This window comes from Nyctereutes procyonoides, unplaced genomic scaffold (genome assembly GCF_905146905.1).
Source record: "Nyctereutes procyonoides isolate TBG_1078 unplaced genomic scaffold, NYPRO_anot_genome, whole genome shotgun sequence".
Classification (NCBI taxonomy): Eukaryota; Metazoa; Chordata; class Mammalia; order Carnivora; family Canidae; genus Nyctereutes; species Nyctereutes procyonoides.
In genome coordinates this window covers 50,360,240-50,379,956 of record NW_026575142.1, presented here as the reverse complement: position 1 = coordinate 50,379,956, position 19,717 = coordinate 50,360,240, and the positions used below count along the sequence as shown (strand labels likewise).

Genomic DNA, 19,717 nt, shown 5'->3' with positions numbered 1-19,717 from the left:
GTATTATATACATATATATTATTAAGTGAAAACATTGGGAATGAATGTCACCAGAACCTTAATTTCTATTCTAAACAAAACTATTATAGGTGTCAAAAAGCTCTCCAACTTGGAGCATTGTTTGGTTCTCCCCAGGCTCAATCGCAGGCCACAGGCACCTGTCGCTTCCAACTACTCCTATTGACAGATGAGTTTATCAAGCTCTGGGGCTTGGGGACTATTCATACAGGTCATAAAAAAAAAAACCAAAATTCTGCCTTTAGGTTGAAGGCTGTGCAAATATTTGACCAATAATCTCTGTTGAAATAATTATGGAATATACGTAGAATGACACTCCAATGAATCCCAGTTTCTTTTTTTTTTTAAGATTTTGTTTATTCATGAGAGACAGAGAAAGAGAAGCAGAGACACAGAGAGAAGGAGAAGCAGGTTCCATGCAAGGAACCTGATGTGGGACTTGAACCCAGGAATCTAGGATAATGCCCTGAGCCAAAGACAGACGCTCAACCGCTGAGCCACCCAGGCGTCTCCCCAGTTTCTTGATATCCTTCCATTTTTATCTCATTTTGATCAAATGACTCACAATGTGCTTTTGCCCAGAAAGAAGAGGACATTTCTGAATATGGCAGGCCCTATGTCAGAGACTTAGCAAACAGGCAGTAAGATTACAGAGGGAGAGGCTGAAGACAGGAGAGGAAGAGAGGCATCTGTCCATGGTGTGTGAGGCCTTGGATGGTTCAGAAGGGATGCAGCCGTGTGTATAAGTCGACGGTGTAGTCTCATTATTTACACTTCCAGATAACATGATGAGACCACAAAGAGTCAAATGATACACTTTATTAGTCACTTTCTACATTTGAGTTCTCTGTCTCCCTGTCCCCATTCTCCAGCACCTCCCTTCTCCCACAAGGCACTGTACCCCCATGGAATCCTTTATGTGGTTCTCATGGTGGGAGAATAAGAAAGTTGCCCTGCTGTGCTGGTCCTGGGCACTCAGCAGAGCGTTGTTCTTTGTTGGGGAAAGGCAGGACAACCAGCTTCCGCTCCATAGGTCCCAGGAAAAGGAAGGAAACATCCAGGCTTTCTCCCTGAGGATCTGTGGTGAGATCTAGCTTCACAGGGAAGGCCTCGACAGGGCTGTTTTCCTGAGCACCCTCAGGCTTCTTCTCATCATCCAAGTCAGGGAGATATTGGACAGATCCCTTAGGCACAGCTTTGGAGGGTGAGTTGGTAGGAGCTGTGTTTTTCTGCTGGGACTCTCCCACCCCAGGGAGGTCCACAGGTCTCTGGCTAGCAGAAGCATTTTCCTCTCCAGGTACAGGAACCTGAAATATGAACATTTTCAAATAAGGGAATATTCCCAGGAAAAACTTCTGCCTGCCATGGCTACTACCAAGCTAAGCTGTTCTGGGACTTTCCGGTGGAATGTTTCAAAGGGAAACCAACTAGAGGGATGAACCTCTGGTTAAAGGGTTAAGAAGCAAAACCAGACAACAGAAGCTTGGCTGCAAGTCTTACAAATTCAGAGCTGAACAGTGGTTTGGAGAGGTTAAATGGCTTCTTTCAAGTCCCCCGGGGAACTGTCACCCTGTTTGCAGTAGTGCAGCCACAGCTACTTTTATTGATTGCTTATTCATTGCCAAGGCCCAATACAGGGCCCTTCATCCAGTTCCTCTCTTTGTTTCCCACAGGGATCTGAACCAGGTGGATGTTGCAATCCCATTCTACAGACGAGGCAACCAAGACTCAGAGAGGGAAGAATGTTCCCAGAGTCACACTGGGACAGGGTGGCCTGTCTCAATCACCCTCTCAACTATAGTTCTCTGCCTCATAGTGAACAAAGTATGACTGACTGGTCTTTAACCTGCCATGCTGTGGGTATGACGTTGGGCCAGGATGAATAAAGTGATGATCATGGATTTTAGGAAATAAAAAGGAGAGGGTGGGGTGGGGGCAGTTAGAATTTAGCTTATCTGTTCCCTTCTTCACAAGAAGACAAACAATTAGATTGAAAAATACCTGTGGTTCAAAGAAGTGACAAGTCACGGAGACAAACTTTTCTAATCCTCTTTGACCCAGAGAACCACTGCAAATACCAACAGGCTAAAGAAAGAGAAAACACAATGTCCTGTGAGTATTAATGATTATCAATGATTATAAATAGAAATCAACTTGCTTTCTGCTTTTGTAGACACACAACCAATCGACATTTTTATGTTCCTACCATGTTATGGGCAGGCTCTGAGTCAATTCTCTCTAGATCATTTTTACCAAATAATCACCCAAACTAGGCTAAATATCCTCCAATGATGTGAAACTCAGGAATTATTTTTTAAATTTATTTTAATTTTTTTAAGTAGGCTCCACTGATGACTATGAAATCAAGACCTGAGCTGAGATCAAGAGTTGGGTGCTTAACCAGCTGAGCCACTCAGGGACCCCCACCTTTCCTTTTTGTAAAAAGTAGGCTCCATGCTAAGCATGAGAGGCTTCGACTCATGACCCTGAGATCAAGACCTGAGCTGAGATCAAGAGTCGGATGCTTAACCGACTGAGCCACCCAGGTGTTTCTAAACCCAGGATTTCTTGAGGACAAACCATTAGAAAATTCTTTGTATTGAGTAGAAATCTGTCTCTACAGAACATCTACCTCTTGGTCTTACTTCTATCCTTGGGTCATTTTGAAAACCTGTTCTCATCTCTCACATAGTAGTGCCTTTTATGTATATTCCACCTGTGTTTCCTCAGACAGAATCCTTCTCAGCTCCTTCAACATCTCTTTATTTAGACATAAAGTAATTTTTTTCTTAATACAAATATAATAAATACTTATTTAGAATATGAATAAACAAAAAGAAATAAAAAGACCTGTAACTGCATGAAAGATACCTGTTTCCCACAATGATTTGATTTATTTTCCTGTAACCCTTTTTCCTATGCATATATATTTTTCTTCTAGATAAATAGGATTGTTACATATATTATTTTATAACTCTCTCTTGTCACTTAATAATATATTGTGAAAATCCTTTAATGGCATTAAATAGTTTTCTGTGATCTTCTTTATAATCACTAGCTAATATTCCTCTGCATTATTTAATAAGTTCTTAGTTACTTTCTCAGAGTAAATTCCTAGAAGAGGAATTTTAGAGTCATAGAGTATACGTATATTCAAGTACAAATAGAATGTTGTAATAAAATGTTGCCTCAATTTCTAAAGAAGAACTCTTAAGAATATTCACATGGAATTTACTAAAATGTGTCTAAATGGATTGCCTGAATATTACTCGATCACCCATGTCCAGACTATAGAAAGAGAAGATTAGAAATTCCTTAGGATGGGAAAATTTATTAATGTAGAAAGTCCTTGGAGAATTGTGCTTTAGCCTCTTTCCTTCTCCAATTCATCACCAAATCATATAGGAGACACTCTTTAAGAGAACCTTCTGGAGACACTGCAGTTACCTGTACCAAGTAGAGCCTGTCTACTCCTATTCTGAGTAGGATTTGCTGAGCTACTCTAGTTCCTGATGAATCTAGAGTGAACCACAAAGAGGGAGTTTGTGGTCATGCTTAACATGTGAAGTGTGAGGACATATGGGCTATGAAGATTAATATTAGCTTTTCTTTCAGAGCATTCTGAAAGCAGGATCTTGGCTAAAGCAGCCTACTATGGTAGGGTAAGGAGAAAGGGCAGGAAAGGGAAGACTGTTTCAATTGTTTGGAAGAGTAAAAATGAGTGAATTCCATGGGACAAGCAAATGCCATTGGTAGGTCTTTTTTGAAAGTATCTACTGAAGGGACAATCTTCCAGACAAGGGGCATATGATAGTAAAAATCTGTGAGGGCTGAATCTGAGGAGGAGTGGCTCCAAGGAGTCAACTAGAGAATACACCATACTGCCAGGAAAGGATCTCTGGATGAATCCACACCGGTATTACTCTAGAGAACCAGTACTGGAACCTGTCTTATGGAGGGCGAGTGTAGACCAAGAGAAAACTACAACTGCAGTTATATAAAAAAAGACTTTGTACTGTTCACTCTTCCCCTCTCTCATTCTTCTTGGAACTTGGAAGAGCCAGAATTAAACAAAAAATTACAGAAGGGGGAGAAAGAAATGAAAGAATAGACCTTGACTTCCTTTCTCACAGCAGGTCCTAAGCTCTGAGTCAGGCTGGAGCTACAGAGAGAAAGAAAAGCTTTGCATTGGATATAAGATAAAAGTGTTGTTTCAGAATTGATTGAGTATAATTTTTTCAGAACTGCAAGTGAATCTGAATTACCTAAGTGAAGTTGAGCTTATTATTGAAAATGACCAGAAAGCTGTGGATCTGCCCAGAATGTTATTGAGAAGTGAGGAGTGATCCTACAGAATAGGATGAAAATGTTTTCCCAATTATTCCTTGAGAAAATTCACTTGACTAATTATACAAGGTTTTTGAGACACACACTTTAGATCCAAAGACAGAGGCTAAAAGTAAAAATATTATATATTTATATATACATTTATATACACATAACCAAAAGAGAGCTGCAATGAAACAGATATGAAACAAAGTTGACTTTAAGACAAAAATTGTTAGTAGAGACAAGGAAAACACTTTATAATGATAAAAAGTTCAATTTATTAGGAAGACACAACAACTATAAATATATATGTACTTAACAACAGAGCCCCAAAGAACATAAGCAGAACTGACAGAATTTGAGGAAAATAAAGACAAGTCAACAATAATAGATAGAAACCTCACTTTCAGTAATGGTTAGAACGACTATGCAGAACATCAAGGAAATACAAGACTTAAACAACACTGTAAACGAATCATTACAGAACACTCCACCTAAAGACAGTAGAATACACAATCTTCTCAAGTGTGCATAGAACATTATGTTAAATTATAAAACAAACTTCAATAAATTTAAAAGAATTGAGATAATATGGAACATATTGTCCAATCACAATAGAATGAAATTAGAAATGGATAAGAGAAAAAATTGGGGAATTCTGCAAATATTAGATGACATATGCCTATATAACCAATTGGTCAAAGAAAAAAATCACAAAGAAAATTAGAAAATATTTTGAGATGAATGGAAACCAAAACAAAACATGCACAACTTACGAGATGCAGCTAAAACATTGCTTAGAAGGAAATCTGTAGATGTAAATACTATTGTTAAAGGAGAAAAAGAGCGGGGGCACCTAGGTGACTCAGTCAGTTAAGCATCTGCTTTTGGCTCAGGTAGTGATCCCAGGATTCTGGGATCGAGCTCCAAATTGGGGCTCCCTGCAGAGGGGAGTCTGCTTCTCCTTCTCCTCCTTCCCCTCCCCCTGCTTGTGCTCTCTCTCACTCACACACACTCTCTCTCAAATAAATAAAACCTTTAAAAGAAAAAAAAAAGGATAGCAAACTGTTTATATAACCTAGGGGAAAAAAAGAACTCATCCCAAAGCAATAAAAAAGAAGGCCATAATAAAGAACAGAGAGAAAATAAATGAACTAGATGATTTTAAAAACCCAGAAAAATAAAACTGAAGGTTGATTATTTGAAAAGATCAACAAAATTGATAAAACTTCAGGTAGACTGACCAAGAAAAAATAACTCAAATTACTAACTCTGGAATTAAAGAGGGAACATTACTTCCAATCTTTCAGAAATAAGGGAATACAATGAACATTTTCCTATGGTGCTGAGAAATTAGGTTAACTTGGATGAAATACACAGATTCCTAGGAAGACACAAACTACCAAAAGTTACCCAAGAAGAAATAGAAAATCTGAATAGACCTCTAACAAGTAAAGAGGTTGAATTATTAATAATAGTAAAAAAAAAAAAAAAAGCCCCAAACTTCTCACAAAGAAATGCTCAGGCCCACTGGTGAATTCTACCAAACATTTAAAGAAGACTGAACACCAATACTTAACAAGCTCTTTCAAAATAAAATAGAAGAAGAGGGAATTTTTCCAAACTCATTCTGTGAGGCTAATGTTAAACCCATGAAAATCAGGCAGAGACAATCCAAGGAAACTAGAGATTAATACTCTTATGCTTATAAGTGGAAAATCTTGTAAAAAAATTACTGGCAAACTGTATTTAGCAAAACATAAAAAGGATTAAATATCATGATCAATTGGAATTCATCCCTTAAGTGTAAAATTGTTTTAACATACAATAGTCATTGTTACATACAATAATGATAGATTAAAGGAGAAAAAAACCCATGATTATCTCATTAACTCAGTAAAAACATTTAATAAACTCTAATACTGCTTTTTTTATTATTAAGAAAAAATATTTAGAAGTTAGGAATAGAACTTTTTCAATTTAATAGGGGACATCCATGAAAAAACTAGAGTTAACATCATATTCAATGATAAAATACTGAATGCTTTCCACAGGAATAAGATAAGAATGTCTACTCTTCCCATTTCTGTCTGATTTGTACTGGAAGTTCAAAGAAATTAGGTAAGAAAAAGAATTAAAAAGCATGCACATTGGAAAGAAAGAAGTAAAACTATCTCTAAGTGCAAATGACATGATCTTGCGTGTAGAAAATCCTAACGAATGTACTAGATCACTATTAAACTACTAAATGAATCCAGCAAGGTTACAGAATACAAGGTCAGTATACCCAAATCAATTGTATTTCTATTTACTTGCAGTAAACAATTCAAAAACAAAATTAAAGAAACAAATACATTATGTTAGCATCAATGAGAATAAAATATTTAGATATACAAATAAGTGAATATCAAACATTGAAAACTATAAAACACTGTTGAAGGAAATCAAATGAGTCCTAAACAAAAGGAAGGACAATCCATATTCACGGCTTGAAAGACTTAATATTGTTAAGATGACAGTATGTCCTATATTGGTCTACAGATTCAGGGCAATTCTTATCACATTTCTAATTGCCTTTTTAAAATAGAAAATGACAAGCTGATCCTAAAATTATTATTTTTTTTTTAATATTTTTTTGAAAGTTCTTTTTTTTTTAATTTTTATTTATTTATGACAGTCACACACAGAGAGAGAGGCAGAGACACAGGCAGAGGGAGAAGCAGGCTCCATGCACCAGGAGCCTGATGTGGGATTCGATCCCGGGTCTCTAGGATTGCGCCCTGGGCCAAAGGCAGGCGCTAAACAGCTGCGCCACCCAGGGATCCCCTGATCCTAAAATTATTATGAAAATGCAAGGGATCTGGAATACCCAAGTAATCTTGAATAAGAAGAACAAAATAGGAGGACTCACACTTCCCAATTTCAAAATTTGCTACAAAGCTATCGTATTCAAGATAGTGAGGCACTGGTATAAGGATTGCTATATAGATCCATAGAATAAAATTGAGAGTGTGGAAATAAACCTTGACATTGATGGCCAAGTGATTTTCAAGAAGTATGCCAAGACACTTAAATGGGAGGCAATGATTGTCTATTCAAAAAAAATTCTAGGACAAATGGACATTTGCATGCAAAAGAATGAAGTTGAATCACCTACCTTATGCAATATACAAAAATTAACTTAATATGGGTCACAAACCTATACATCAGAACTAAAACTACAAGAATTTTTGAAAAATGCATAGGAGAAAATTTTAGTGATCTTGGATCAGGCAATGATTTCTTAAAGATGACTCCAAAAGAACATTCAGTGACAATAAAAATAAATAAATAGGACTCCATGGAAATTAAAAACTTTTACGCTTCAAAGAATATCATCAAGAAAACAAGGACACACACACACACACACACACACACACAAAGAAAGAAAAGAAAAGAAAAGAAAAGAAAGAAAAGAAAACCAGGACACCTGGGTGTCTCAGTGGTTGTCTGCCTTTGGCTCAGGCATGATCCCGGGGTCCTGGGATCAAGTCCCATGTTGGGCTCCCCACAGGGAGCTTGCTTCTCCCTCTGCCCATGTCTCTGCCTCTCTCTGTGTCTCTTGTGAATAAATAAATAAATAAAATCTTTAAAAAAATGAATAGACAACCCAGAGAATGAGTGAAAATATTTGAAATCATGTATGTGATAAAGGGATTGTATCTAGAATATGTAAAAAACTCTTACAATTCATCAATAAGAAAATAAAGAATCCAATTTTAAATTGGAGAAATGTCCAAGGAACATATATATAATAATGGCCAATAAGTACATTAAAAGATGCTTAATATCGTTAGCCATGAGGAAAATGGAGGTAACAACCAAAATGAGATATCACTTCATACTCAATAAGATAGCTACAATAAAAAAGACAGGTAATGATTAGTATGAGCAAATATATGGAGAAATTGAATCCCTCCTACATTGCAGATGGGATTGTGAAACTGGTGCAGTCACCTTGGAAAACAGTTCAGCAGTTAGTCAAAAGGTGAAACATAAAGTGTGACCCAGCAATCCCACTTCAAACTACATACTCAGGAGAAACAAAACATAGTATGCGTGAAAACTTGTATACAAATGCTCATAGCACCATTACTTATAATAGCTCAAGTGGGGAAGCAACCCAAATATCCATAGACTAATGAATGAATAAACAGTACATGGTGCATCCATGCAATGAAATGTTATTTGGCCATAAAAAGGGATGAAGTGCTGATACATGCTACAACACAGATAAACCTTGAAAACATTATGTTAAGCGAAAAAAAGCAGACACAAAAGGTTATACGCAACATGATTCCATTATACACAATGTTCAGAAAAAGACTAAGTCATAGAGATAACAAGTAGCCAAGCAAGGGCTTGGTTGGGTGAGGGGTAAAGGAAACAGTTGCTAATGGGTATGGTGTTTCTTTATGGGATGATGAAAATATTTTAATATTAGATAGTAGTGATAGTGGCACAACTCTGTGAATACACCTTAAAGGGTGAATTTTATGATGTGTAAATTATATCATAATAAAGTTGTTAGTATAAGTAAATAAGGAGGAAAAAGCCTTTTGACTCATTTTACCCAATTGTGCTATAACACATTGTGTCAATCAACATTTCCCACCAGGTATGTTTCGGATGGTTTCAAGGTGCCCTGCCTATCTTGGCCACATTCTTTGAAAAAAACCCTATTTGACTTCTTTTCCTTCTTACGGAGTGGTCCAAGGAATGGAACACCATGCTGTATTCCAAATATAACTGGATTTGTTTAGATAGAAGCAGGAGTATTACAAACCACTGAGAAAATCTGTGTTTTATAGTGCCCTATGATCATTTTTTTTTGTGTGTGTGAAGGCATCATATTGCTGATGAAAATTGCAATTACAATAAAATAAAATCCTTTATTATTGCATCTGAGCCAACACAATCTCTACTTAGTTGTTCCTTGAGGGGAAGAAAAGCATCTCATGCATTATAACACCTCATGTAATAATTTATGATCATAAGTATGTATAGATGACTCGTGAACACAAATCTTAAATTATGAAGACATTCACGAATACTTACCTCAGAGTCAGGGGGCTGAAGTGCGCAGCTGCTGACCTGGGATTTGGTACATGGTGACTCTTTGATTAAGTATTCCACGAAGTAGGCAGGGCCATACACCCACTGGTATGAGAGGGAAGTTGAGAAATAAAAATTAAATCTTACCATGTGGAGAAATGATTCAGGTTTGACAGCATTTTATTTTCGAGAACCAAATGTCCTCAGAGTCATTGTCAACACAGGTCTCCTGCTGTCCTTGTACTCCCCCAAGATCAAAGCATATATTGTGATTCTGTTATTTAAAAATATAATCATCATACTTTTCTTCCCTTCTTAAGGATTTGAAAGGGCTCTAAAAACCTTCCCTTGGGTGAGCTGCTTTTTTCTCCTGCAGATTTGTTTTTAGCTTAGTCTTTCTCTATATAAATAGATTCAACATAATCCAAATAAAAGTGAGCCTCCATTTTCCCTAATCTGTAAACCTCTGTAATCTACTCCACACTTTAAGATGAAGCAGAAATTGGCTTGCTAAATGATCCTTGGTCAATCAAATATGAGACTGTAGCAGCAAATAGTGAACCTAAGTAGAATAACCAAGGAGACTATGAGTCTATTTCCCTTCTCACCTTAAGGCCAATGAAGTAAAATGGAGTCCCACAACTCTGATGGAAATCCCATGGCATAACTCAGAAACTGAAACATGATTGAATGTACATGAGGTCTACCCGAGTAGGGAACAAAGAAAAGGCTTTTCAGTTGGAATCAAAACTCCTCTCAGTTTAGGAATTGACAGTAACAGTTATGAGACACACTGTTGGTATAACGACACTTCAGCCTCACCTGACTAGAAGCCCTGGTGACTTGGACGAGAGAATACTGCTTTGAGGTGCTCTCATTGTTGTATTTTGCGAGAGATTCCAGGGCAGCTTCTAGAACCCTGGGATCTGACAAGTCAGTGGCTCTGGGGCTGGGACAATCAGGGCACATATTGTGAATCTTTCTTCGAGAAACTGTTGACACCAAAGAGAGAAGTTTAAAAATAAAACTCCTTAATGATTTTTAATCCCATAAATCATATGACCGCAGCAGAGGCAGAAATTTAAAAAAAAAATCATTTCAGCAAGGATGGAGTGAAAAAGGCATTATCTGGAAAGAAAACTGTCAGCAGCAAGCTTTCTGCAGTGAGTGTGTACTATTTTCATATTCCAAAAAAGCAAGATTTTTGTTATACCTCACACAAAGTTATTTACCTGAGGAATTTTGCTCAAAAATACATAATATGTGTGTTTATATTGATTTAAAAAACTTTTTCCAGTTAGCTCAATACTTTTCACCATCATTGCCTCTGTCAGGCAGACTGAATGTCTTAAAATGTTGGGATTTCATTAGTGTCGTGTCTTATTCACCTTTTAGCCCCCAACACCTAATATAATGTTTAATGCATTATAAGTGCTTAGCAAATGCTTGTTGAGTGAACAGATGTGTGAATGACGGATGTGTGAATGACCTATGGAAGGTCACTGCACACCATATAAGTGAGCCAGAAAACAAATATTGGTCAAATCACTGTGTTACTGGATAGAATAATTATGCCAAATATATAGCGAGGATTTCTGATTGGGAGGAGCTGGGGGTGGCAAAACTTGTGTGAACGTCAGGCCAGGGAGCATTTCCAGAAGTTCTTTTTATAGAGCAAATGCATTGTTTTGATCAACTGCAAGTCTATTTGCACGAATTTGGGCATATCATGAGGCAGTTTCCATAGGTTGTCACTCCTGCACCGTTGCCCCCAAGGGTCACTTCCTGACCTTCTATACCTCTGGTACCACTAACAACAATCCCAGTCTATCTTGTTGGTTGTTCTCTGATTTTTAAAGTAAGACTCCTCTTCACAACCAGGAAGCTTAAACTGTGGCTATTAAAATACTTGCTCTGTTGCTTTATCTCCCAAAGTATTGTTATCTCCTGAAGCTTATTAGATATGCAGACTTTTAGGCCAAACCCCACATCTCTAGATTCAGAATCTGCACTTGAACAAGTTCCACTAGGGGAGTCACATGCACATAACAGTTTGACAAGTAGCCATATCCTGTTTCCCCATGCCTTGGATGCTTGCTTTCCAAAGAAGGATCCAGAACAAATACACGTGCATATTTGAAGTGTCATTAGTTTCAGCGCATTCTTAGTTCACTTATTCAACAATACTATGGCCTCCTCACACTTAATAGGAACAGAGGGAGGGCTTTTGACAGGGAGGAAGGAATACATGTTCTACACGATATAAGCTGGGGGAGCCAAATCAAGGCAGCATATTGTCTCTGTTGTTCCATGAGTGGTTAGGCTTAAGCTTTATAGGGATGAGCACAGGAGAGCACCTTTCCTTTCTGGAATAGAGAACATGGTAGAAACAGCAACATTGGGGGGTCCTCAAGGAATGTAAGTTCTAAGGGCAGAGGGTGTCAGGTGAGGGCATTCTAAGTGGAGAAGGAGGCACACAAGTAGATGTGGAGATTGGAAAGTGCAATGTGTGTCTGGAAAATAGTGAAGTATCCATCCAGTTGTAGGAAGTGGAGTGTTGGTATAGTCAGGAAAATAACGTTAGAGAGAGCTAGAAAGGGAGCCTAGGGACCAGAGATTAAGCCATTTCTATCAGACTGAAAATTTAGGATTTAATGCAACCCTCTATCATAAATGATTTAAGCAGTGATTTAAGAAGATTCCTTCTGGGGAAAAGGAATGGTGCAAGTTAAACTTCACAGGAGAGGCAAATGCTAGATATAAGAACATGGCCTTGGTATGAATAGGATGGGAGAACACTGTATACTCTAGGCATAGCCCTATTTAATGCTCTTTTTCCATCTTTTATTAAAAGGAACAAAATCAGAGTGCCTTCTTACCTGGGCGAAGAGTACAATTATAAGCAGGTAGATAGAGAACTCTTCCTGGCTTATTAACATAAAATAGTGCTTTGCATTGACCATAAACCTGGAAGAAACACACATTTTATGAAAGGATGGAACCAACTCTGGCTTTTAAAAATACCCCCGAAGTTAGACTAGACATTTTATTTTTAAATAATGAAAAGCTAAGGCCAATTTTGGCAGTTTGGGGTGTGAGAAATTGCAAGCAAATTAAACAGTTCAACTTTCTTCTGAGACCCAGCTAGTCACATTTCCCAGCCTCCTTCCAGATCAGATGTGACTGTGTATAATTGAATTGCAACCACAGGAATGTGAGAAGTGATTGGAACCGTTTCCATGTGGCCCATGAAGTTCTCCCACATGTCACCTGTCTACCATGCTTTTTCTCTTTCCATAGCCTGATGCAGATGAGCACGGTGGTCATAGACACCATGGCTTGAGGGGGACAGAGTCTAGAACCACAGCATGGAAGGAATTGGGTCTCTAAGTCACTCCTGGAAGAAAGCCCCCTCTTGATTGGAATTTCTCTTTTGAACTTTACATGAGTGAGAAATAAACTTCTACCACGTTGGAATTAGTATACACTTTTTAGGGTATGTATTATAGCAGCTAGTATCACCTTAACAAATATAATTCACAACAGGGTAAGAACATTCTTTGCTCTTCAAAACTAGATAGGTGCAATTTGACAAATTCAGTTAAATGATTAGAAAAGATATCTTAATCAAATACTTAACTTCTAAACATAATCCTCCACTCAAAATATAAAGTTGCATATCAATTAATGGAAATAACCTCAGGATAATTGAGATGCAATAGAAAGCTAGGTTATTTTCAAGCTTCTTTAATAGTTGCCTTTAAAAGGTTGAATGCTGAGCCCCTTAGGTTCTATGATTCCAGGAAATCCTTCCATGGCACCTCTGGGAGCTCCCATACTGTAAGCCTACCTTCTCCCCAGCCTCACATCTTGTATCAGTGTTCACTGAAACAAAATAAGGCAAAATAAAACCAATAAAGCAGCTCTCCCTCCATTGCTTCTACAGTCTTCCTTAGATACACAGCAAGAGCATTACATCTCAAATCTTTTTTTCTCATAATTCAAACACTAGCTCAGAGCCTACAAGAGGGTCTTAAAGGTAGGAAATAATTTGGGAGCAACTTTTCACTTCTGGGGTTATGACTCCCAGTGGGACTCTCAGAAACTCCTTTGATTAAACTCTGATCTACAGCCTTGGAATAACCACCTGGGCCGAGATTATAATGAAGGACATTAAAGAAATGGCACATATTGAGCAATCCTCACCCAACCCAGAACACACCTAGCTTTTCTGGAGCACCTAGACATAAGCACTTACCGATTCATGTAGGTGCCTCACCCCACAGTCCTTCCACGGCTTCCTGCTGAGTACATGGCAGCCAGTCTCTAACACATCCAGTGTGAGATAGAACAGAGATCCCATAGCAACCTGTGGAAGGGGGTTGAGAAATGCATCGCATCCCACATGAAGCAGAAACCCTTAAAGACTGGCCAAAAAGTCTCTCTTTTATGACAAAGCCAAACTCTGTGATGTTTGTGAAGATTTTTGATAACCTGTGGGATACTAGACAAGTGTCAGAGTAGGAGAACTATTAGCACAAAAACAGTAAAAACACATAGAACACCCTGGAAGAGAATAGAGGAACGTTCTTAGCAGGGTTTCCGATTTGGAAAGCACCTGCCAACATGTGTCTTTGGGTTCCCATCCCCTGGTTGGCCTCCTCAACTTCAGCAAGCACCTGTCCTGGATAGGGGACCATTACTTGCCTGTCTGTGTTCACGGACATCGCTCACTCGGTTGAGGCTCAGTACATAGCCATCCTTTCGGTCTCTGTTAATGTCCTGCAGGGCAAAGCCTGCGACTTCCAGAATACCCGAGTTATTGCAGTCACGGGAGAGGACAGGTAAGGGGAGGACTGGCATGGGTACAGATGTAGCCCAGCAGCATGCCGCCAGCGTGCAGAGCACGAGGGATAGGAGCAGATCCATTCTGTGAGGAACAAGGCCCAGGATGGGTCAGGATGTAGAGCTACAAGGATGGGGCTGCTTACAGCATTCTCTCTGTAAAGCCAGTTTGAGCAGTTTTGCAATCACAATCTAAACAGTAACCAGGATTTGAAATACAATGTCCCATTTTAGCTCCTTGAATTCTAAGTATGGATTTCCCAAGGTCAGTACTTTGGATGGGATTTGCCAATGTTTCTAACCTTGGACCCCTGAGCAATCTTATATTCAAGTGTCATGCAAACAAATTTGTTTCCTAACCTTTTCCTAAGAAACCATAATAAACACTGGGTCAAGGTTCCTAGCAGGTCATGACTGGATTCTGGTTTATGTCCAGGGCTCCACTTGAATCAGAATATGTGGGCTGTCACTTTCTCCCTTCTCCCCGGGGCACCTGCCCTCCAGTCAATGTCCTGGTCCACACAAATAGTTATTCCAGGCATGTAACCCCGGGTTCAGTCCCAATGGTGCTCAGTGAGTTCAGATTTCCTGCCTGACCTCCCGTGTTTACCATTCTTGTTAGATCAGGAAAATGGCTCTATCCCCACCCACATTACCTACATAAAGCACCAGTGTCATGCCTAACACACTTTGGGATGTGGCTAGAAAGTGTTTATTTAGCCTTATTTAAGTTTCTTAAAACTAAGACATCATTTAAATAAAGAAAAAAAGAAAAAAAAAGAAGTGAATGGTACATCAATAGTTCTTGCATCATACTTCAAGTCTCTTGAAGAGTCTCTTCAAGTCTCTTCAAGTCTCAAGACTCTTCAAGTCTCTTCAATCCTCTTTCTGTGGATCTATATGGAAGCAAACTCATTAAACACTATGGTTAAGAAAGCTAATCATGCAGAATAGGAGAGAAAAAGGGTTTCTCAGACAAAAAAAAAAAAAAAGAAAAAACAAAACTGAAGGAGTTCGTGACCACTAAACCAGCCCTGAAATAAATATTATTTTTTTAAGATTTTATTTTTTAAAGATTTTATTTATTCATGAGAGACACAGGCAGAGGGAGAAGCAGGCTCCATGCAGGGAGCCTGATGTGGGATTCGATCCCGGGACTCCAGGATCACACCCTGGGCCAAAAGCAGGCGCTAAACCGCTGAGCCACCCAGGGATCCCCTGGAAGAAATATTAAAGGGGACCCTTTGAGTGTAAAGGAGAGCTTTAAAATGACAGTATAAAAGTAGGAAACACAAAAGCAGTAAAATGAGTATTTCTGTAAAAAAAAATAAAAGAACTCACCCTACAAAAAGGATATAAAATATAATAATGTATGCCTAAAATTGAGGAGGAGAAAAGAATGGGTTTAAACCTGAACAACCATCAACTTAATATAGACTACTATTTGCAGAAGAGATTATATACAAACATAATGGTAACCACATATTAAAAACTACCAATAAACACGCAAAAATAGAGAGAATGAAATCCAAATACATCACTAAATAAAATCAGCAAGATGTGAGAGAAAGACAAGAAGGGATCAGTAAAAATCTTCAGAAACAACCACAAAACAAGTAATAAAATGGCAATAAATACATATCTATCAATAAGAGTTTTGAATGTAAATGTGTTAAATGCTCTAATCAAAATAAATTGGATGACAGAATGGATTAAAAAAACAAGACCCATCTATATGCTGCCTAACAGACTCATTTTAGAGCTAAAGACATGCAGGATGAAAGCGAGGGGATGGAGAAACATTTATCATGCAAATAGATGTTTGTCAAAAGAAAGCTGGGGTAGCAATACTGACATTAGATAAAATGGACCTTATTTCTTATTTTAAAAAATTTTATTTAAATTCAGTTAACACGTAATATATTATTGATTTCAGAGGTAGAGCTCAGTGATTCATCAGTCTTATATAATACCCAGTGCTCATTACATCAGGTGCCCTCCATAATGTCCATCACCCAGTTACCCCATCTGCCCCCAACCCCTCCCCTCCAACGACCCTCAGTTTGTTTCCTATGATTAAGAGTCTCTTATGGTTTGTCTCTCTCTCTGATTTTGTCTTGTTTTATTTTTTCCTCTATTTCCCTATGATCCTCTGTTTTGTTTCTTAAATTCCACATATGAGTGAGATCATATGATAATTGTCTTTCTCTGACTTATTTCACTTAGCATAATATCCTCTGGTTCCATCTACTTTGTTGCAAAAGGCAAGATTTCATTTTTTTGATAGCTGAATGGTAGTCCATTGTATATATATATGTTACATCTTCCTTATCCATTCATCTGTTGATGGACATCTGGGCTCTTTCCATAGTTTGGCTATTGTGGACATTGCTGGTATCATATTGTCTTGATGATTACAGCTTTGTAATAGAGCTTGAAGTCTGGAATTGTGATGTCACCAGTTTTGGTTTCCTTTTTCAATGATCCTTTAGCTATTTGGGGGTCTTTTCTGGTTCCATACAAACTTTAGGATTATTTGTTCCAACTCAGAAATAAGTTGATGCTATTTTGATAGGGATTGCATTGAATGTATAGATTGCTCTAGGTAGCTAGACGATTTAATAATGTTTGTTCTCCTAATCCATGAGCATGGAATATTTTTCCATTTCTTTGTGTTTCCTCGATTTCTTTCATGAGTGTTCTTTAGCTTTCTGACTACAGATCTTTTACGTCTTTGGTTAGGCTTATTCCTAGGTATCTTATGGTTTTGGGTGGAATTATAAATGGGATCGAGTCCCTAATTTCTCTTTCTTCTGTCTCATTGTTAGTGTATAGAACTGCAACTGATTTCTGTGTATGGATTTTGTATCCTGCCACTTTGCTGAATTCCTGTATGAGGTCTAGCAATTGTGGGGTCGAGTCTTTGGGGTTTTCCATATAGAGGATCATGTCATCTGCAAAGAGTGAGAGTTTGACTTCTTTGCCGACTGGATGCCTTTTGTTTCTTTTTGTTTTCTGATTGCTCAGGCTAGGACTTCTGGTACTAAGTTGAAAGCAGTGGTGATAGTGGACATCCTGTGTTCCTGACCTGAGGGGAAAAGCTCTCAATTTTTCCCCATTGAGAATGATATTTGCTATGGGCTTTTTGTAGAATGCTTCTATGATATCAGGATATGGTCCCTCTATCCTATACTATGAAGAGTTTTAATCAAGAAAGTGTTAAATGCTTTTTCTGCATCTATTGAGAGGATCATATGGTTCTTGTCCTTTCTTTTATTAATAGCCCAGGAATAAATCCCACGTGGTCATGGTGAATAATGTTTTAATGTACTGTTTGATCCTATTGGCTAGTCGTTAGGTGACAATTTTGGCATCCATGTTCATCAGGGATATTGGTCCATAATTCTCCTTTTTGGTGGTGTCTTTGTCTGGTTTTGGGATCAAGGTAATACTGGCCTCTTGGAGGGGTTTGGAAGTTTTCCTTCCATTCTATTTTTTTAAATATTTTTTTTTAATTTTTATTTATTTATGATAGTCACACAGAGACAGAGAGAGAGAGGCAGAGACACAGGCAGAGGGAGAAGCAGGCTCCATGCTCCAGGAGCCCGATGTGGGATTTGATCCCGGGTCTCCAGGATCACGCCCTGGGCCAAAGGCAGGCGCCAAACCGCTGCGCCACCCAGGGATCCCAATTTTTATTTATTTATGATAGTCACACAGAGACAGAGAGAGAGAGGCAGAGACACAGGCAGAGGGAGAAGCAGGCTCCATGCTCCAGGAGCCCAATGTGGGATTTGATCACGCCCTGGGCCAAAGGCAGGCGCCAAACCGCTGCACCAACCAGGGATCCCCCCATTCTATTTTTTGAAACAGCTTCAGAAGAATAAGTATTAATTCTTTAAATGTTCGATAGAATTCCCCTGTGAAGCTATCAGGCCTCAGACTCTTGTTTGTTGGGAGATTTTTAATTACTGCTTCAGTTTCCTTGCTGATTATGGGTCTGTTCAGATTTCCTATTTCTTCCTGCTTCAGTATTGGTAGTTTATACATCTTTAGGGATTTTTTCCAGATTGCCTAATTTGTTGGCATATAGTTGCTCATAATATGTTCTTATAATTATATTTCTTTGGTGTTGGTTGTGATCTCTCCTCTTTCATTCATGATTTTATTTATTTGGGTCCTTTCTCTTTTCTTTTTGGTAAGTCCGGCTAGGGCTTTATCACTCTTAATTCTTTCAAAGAACCAGCTCTTAGTTTTGTTGATCTGTTCTTTTTTAAAAAAGTTTTATTTATTCATGAGAGACACAGAGACAAAAGCAGAGACACAGGCAGAGAGAGAAGCAGGTTCCCTGTGGGGAATCTGATGTGGGACTCAATCCCGGATGCTGGGATCAAGCCCTGAGCTGAAGGTAGATGCTCAACCACTGAGCCACCCAGGCATCCCTTGCTGATCTGTTCTACTGTTCTTTTGGTTTCTATTTCACTGGTTTCTGGATTGGAAGAGAAAAATTTGTTAAAACTTCCCTACCACTCACACCAATCTACACATTTAATGCAATCTCTGTTAAAATACCAACAACATTTTTCACAGAGCTAGAACAATCCTGAAATTTGTATGGAACCACAAAAGACTGAACAGTCAAAGCAATCTTAAAAAGAAAAGTGAGGCTGGAGGCATCACAATTCTGGACTTCAAGTTCTATTACAAAGCTAAAACTGTAGCAATCAAAACAGTAGGATACTGGCACAAAAATAGACACAGATCAATGGAGCAGAATAGAAAACCTAGAAACAAACCCACAATTATATGGTCAATTAACCTTCAAAAAATCAGGAAAGAATATTTAATGAGAAAAGGACAACCTCTTCAACAAATGGTGTTGGGAAAACTGGACAACAACGTGCAAAAGAATGAAACTGGACAACTTTCTTACACTACATGCAAATATAAATTCAAAATGGATGTAAGAGCTAAATGTGACACCTGAAACCATAAAAATTCTAGAAGAGAGCAGAGGCAGTAACTTCTTTGACACCGGCCATAGCAACTTCTTTCCACATATGTCTCCTGAGGCAAGGGAAACAAAAGCAAAACTAAGCTATTGAACCTTCATCAAAATACAAAGCTTCTGCAGGGCAAAGGAAATAATCAACAAAACTAAAAGGCAACCTACAGTGTGGGGGGAGATACTTGCAATGACCTATCAGTATCATTGGATAATGAAGGCTAAGTATCCAAAATAAAGAGCTTAAAAAACTCAACACCCCAAAAATAATCCAATTAAAAAGCGGGCAGAAGACACGAACAGACGTTTCTCCAAAGAAGACATACGGAGGGTCAGCAGACTCATGAAAAGATGCTCAATATCACTTATCACCAGGGAAATGAAAATCAAAACTACAATGACATATCATCTCACATCTGTCAGAAT

At 38.3% G+C, this 19,717-nt stretch overlaps 1 protein-coding gene across 1 annotated transcript; it reads right to left on the bottom strand.

Annotated features, from left to right (window-relative positions):
• Window positions 1-507: 507 nt before the first annotated feature.
• Window positions 508-15,154, bottom strand: FETUB (fetuin B). Its single transcript, XM_055308565.1, has 8 exons — window positions 15,103-15,154; window positions 14,149-14,371; window positions 13,700-13,810; window positions 12,321-12,408; window positions 10,264-10,433; window positions 9,445-9,546; window positions 2,020-2,103; window positions 508-1,325 (listed from the first exon to the last, which is right to left on the bottom strand). The coding sequence occupies exons 2-8, from the start codon at window positions 14,368-14,370 to the stop codon at window positions 945-947; spliced, it is 1,158 nt and encodes a 385-aa protein (XP_055164540.1). The 5' UTR covers window position 14,371; window positions 15,103-15,154; the 3' UTR covers window positions 508-944.
• Between the last annotated feature and the right edge of the window lie 4,563 nt (window positions 15,155-19,717).

What these genes read in the sequence shown, in the direction of transcription:
- FETUB (XM_055308565.1), bottom strand. Translation starts at nt 14,370, where the DNA reads ATGGATCTGCTCCTATCCCTCGTGCTCTGCACGCTGGCGGCATGCTGC. An exon ending in TAATTGTACTCTTCGCCCAG is followed by an intron (nt 10,434 to 12,320) that starts GTAAGAAGGCAC and finishes TGGTGTCAACAG; the next exon opens with TTTCTCGAAGAAAGATTCAC. An exon ending in TCACCAGGGCTTCTAGTCAG is followed by an intron (nt 9,547 to 10,263) that starts GTGAGGCTGAAG and finishes CTCTCATACCAG; the next exon opens with TGGGTGTATGGCCCTGCCTA.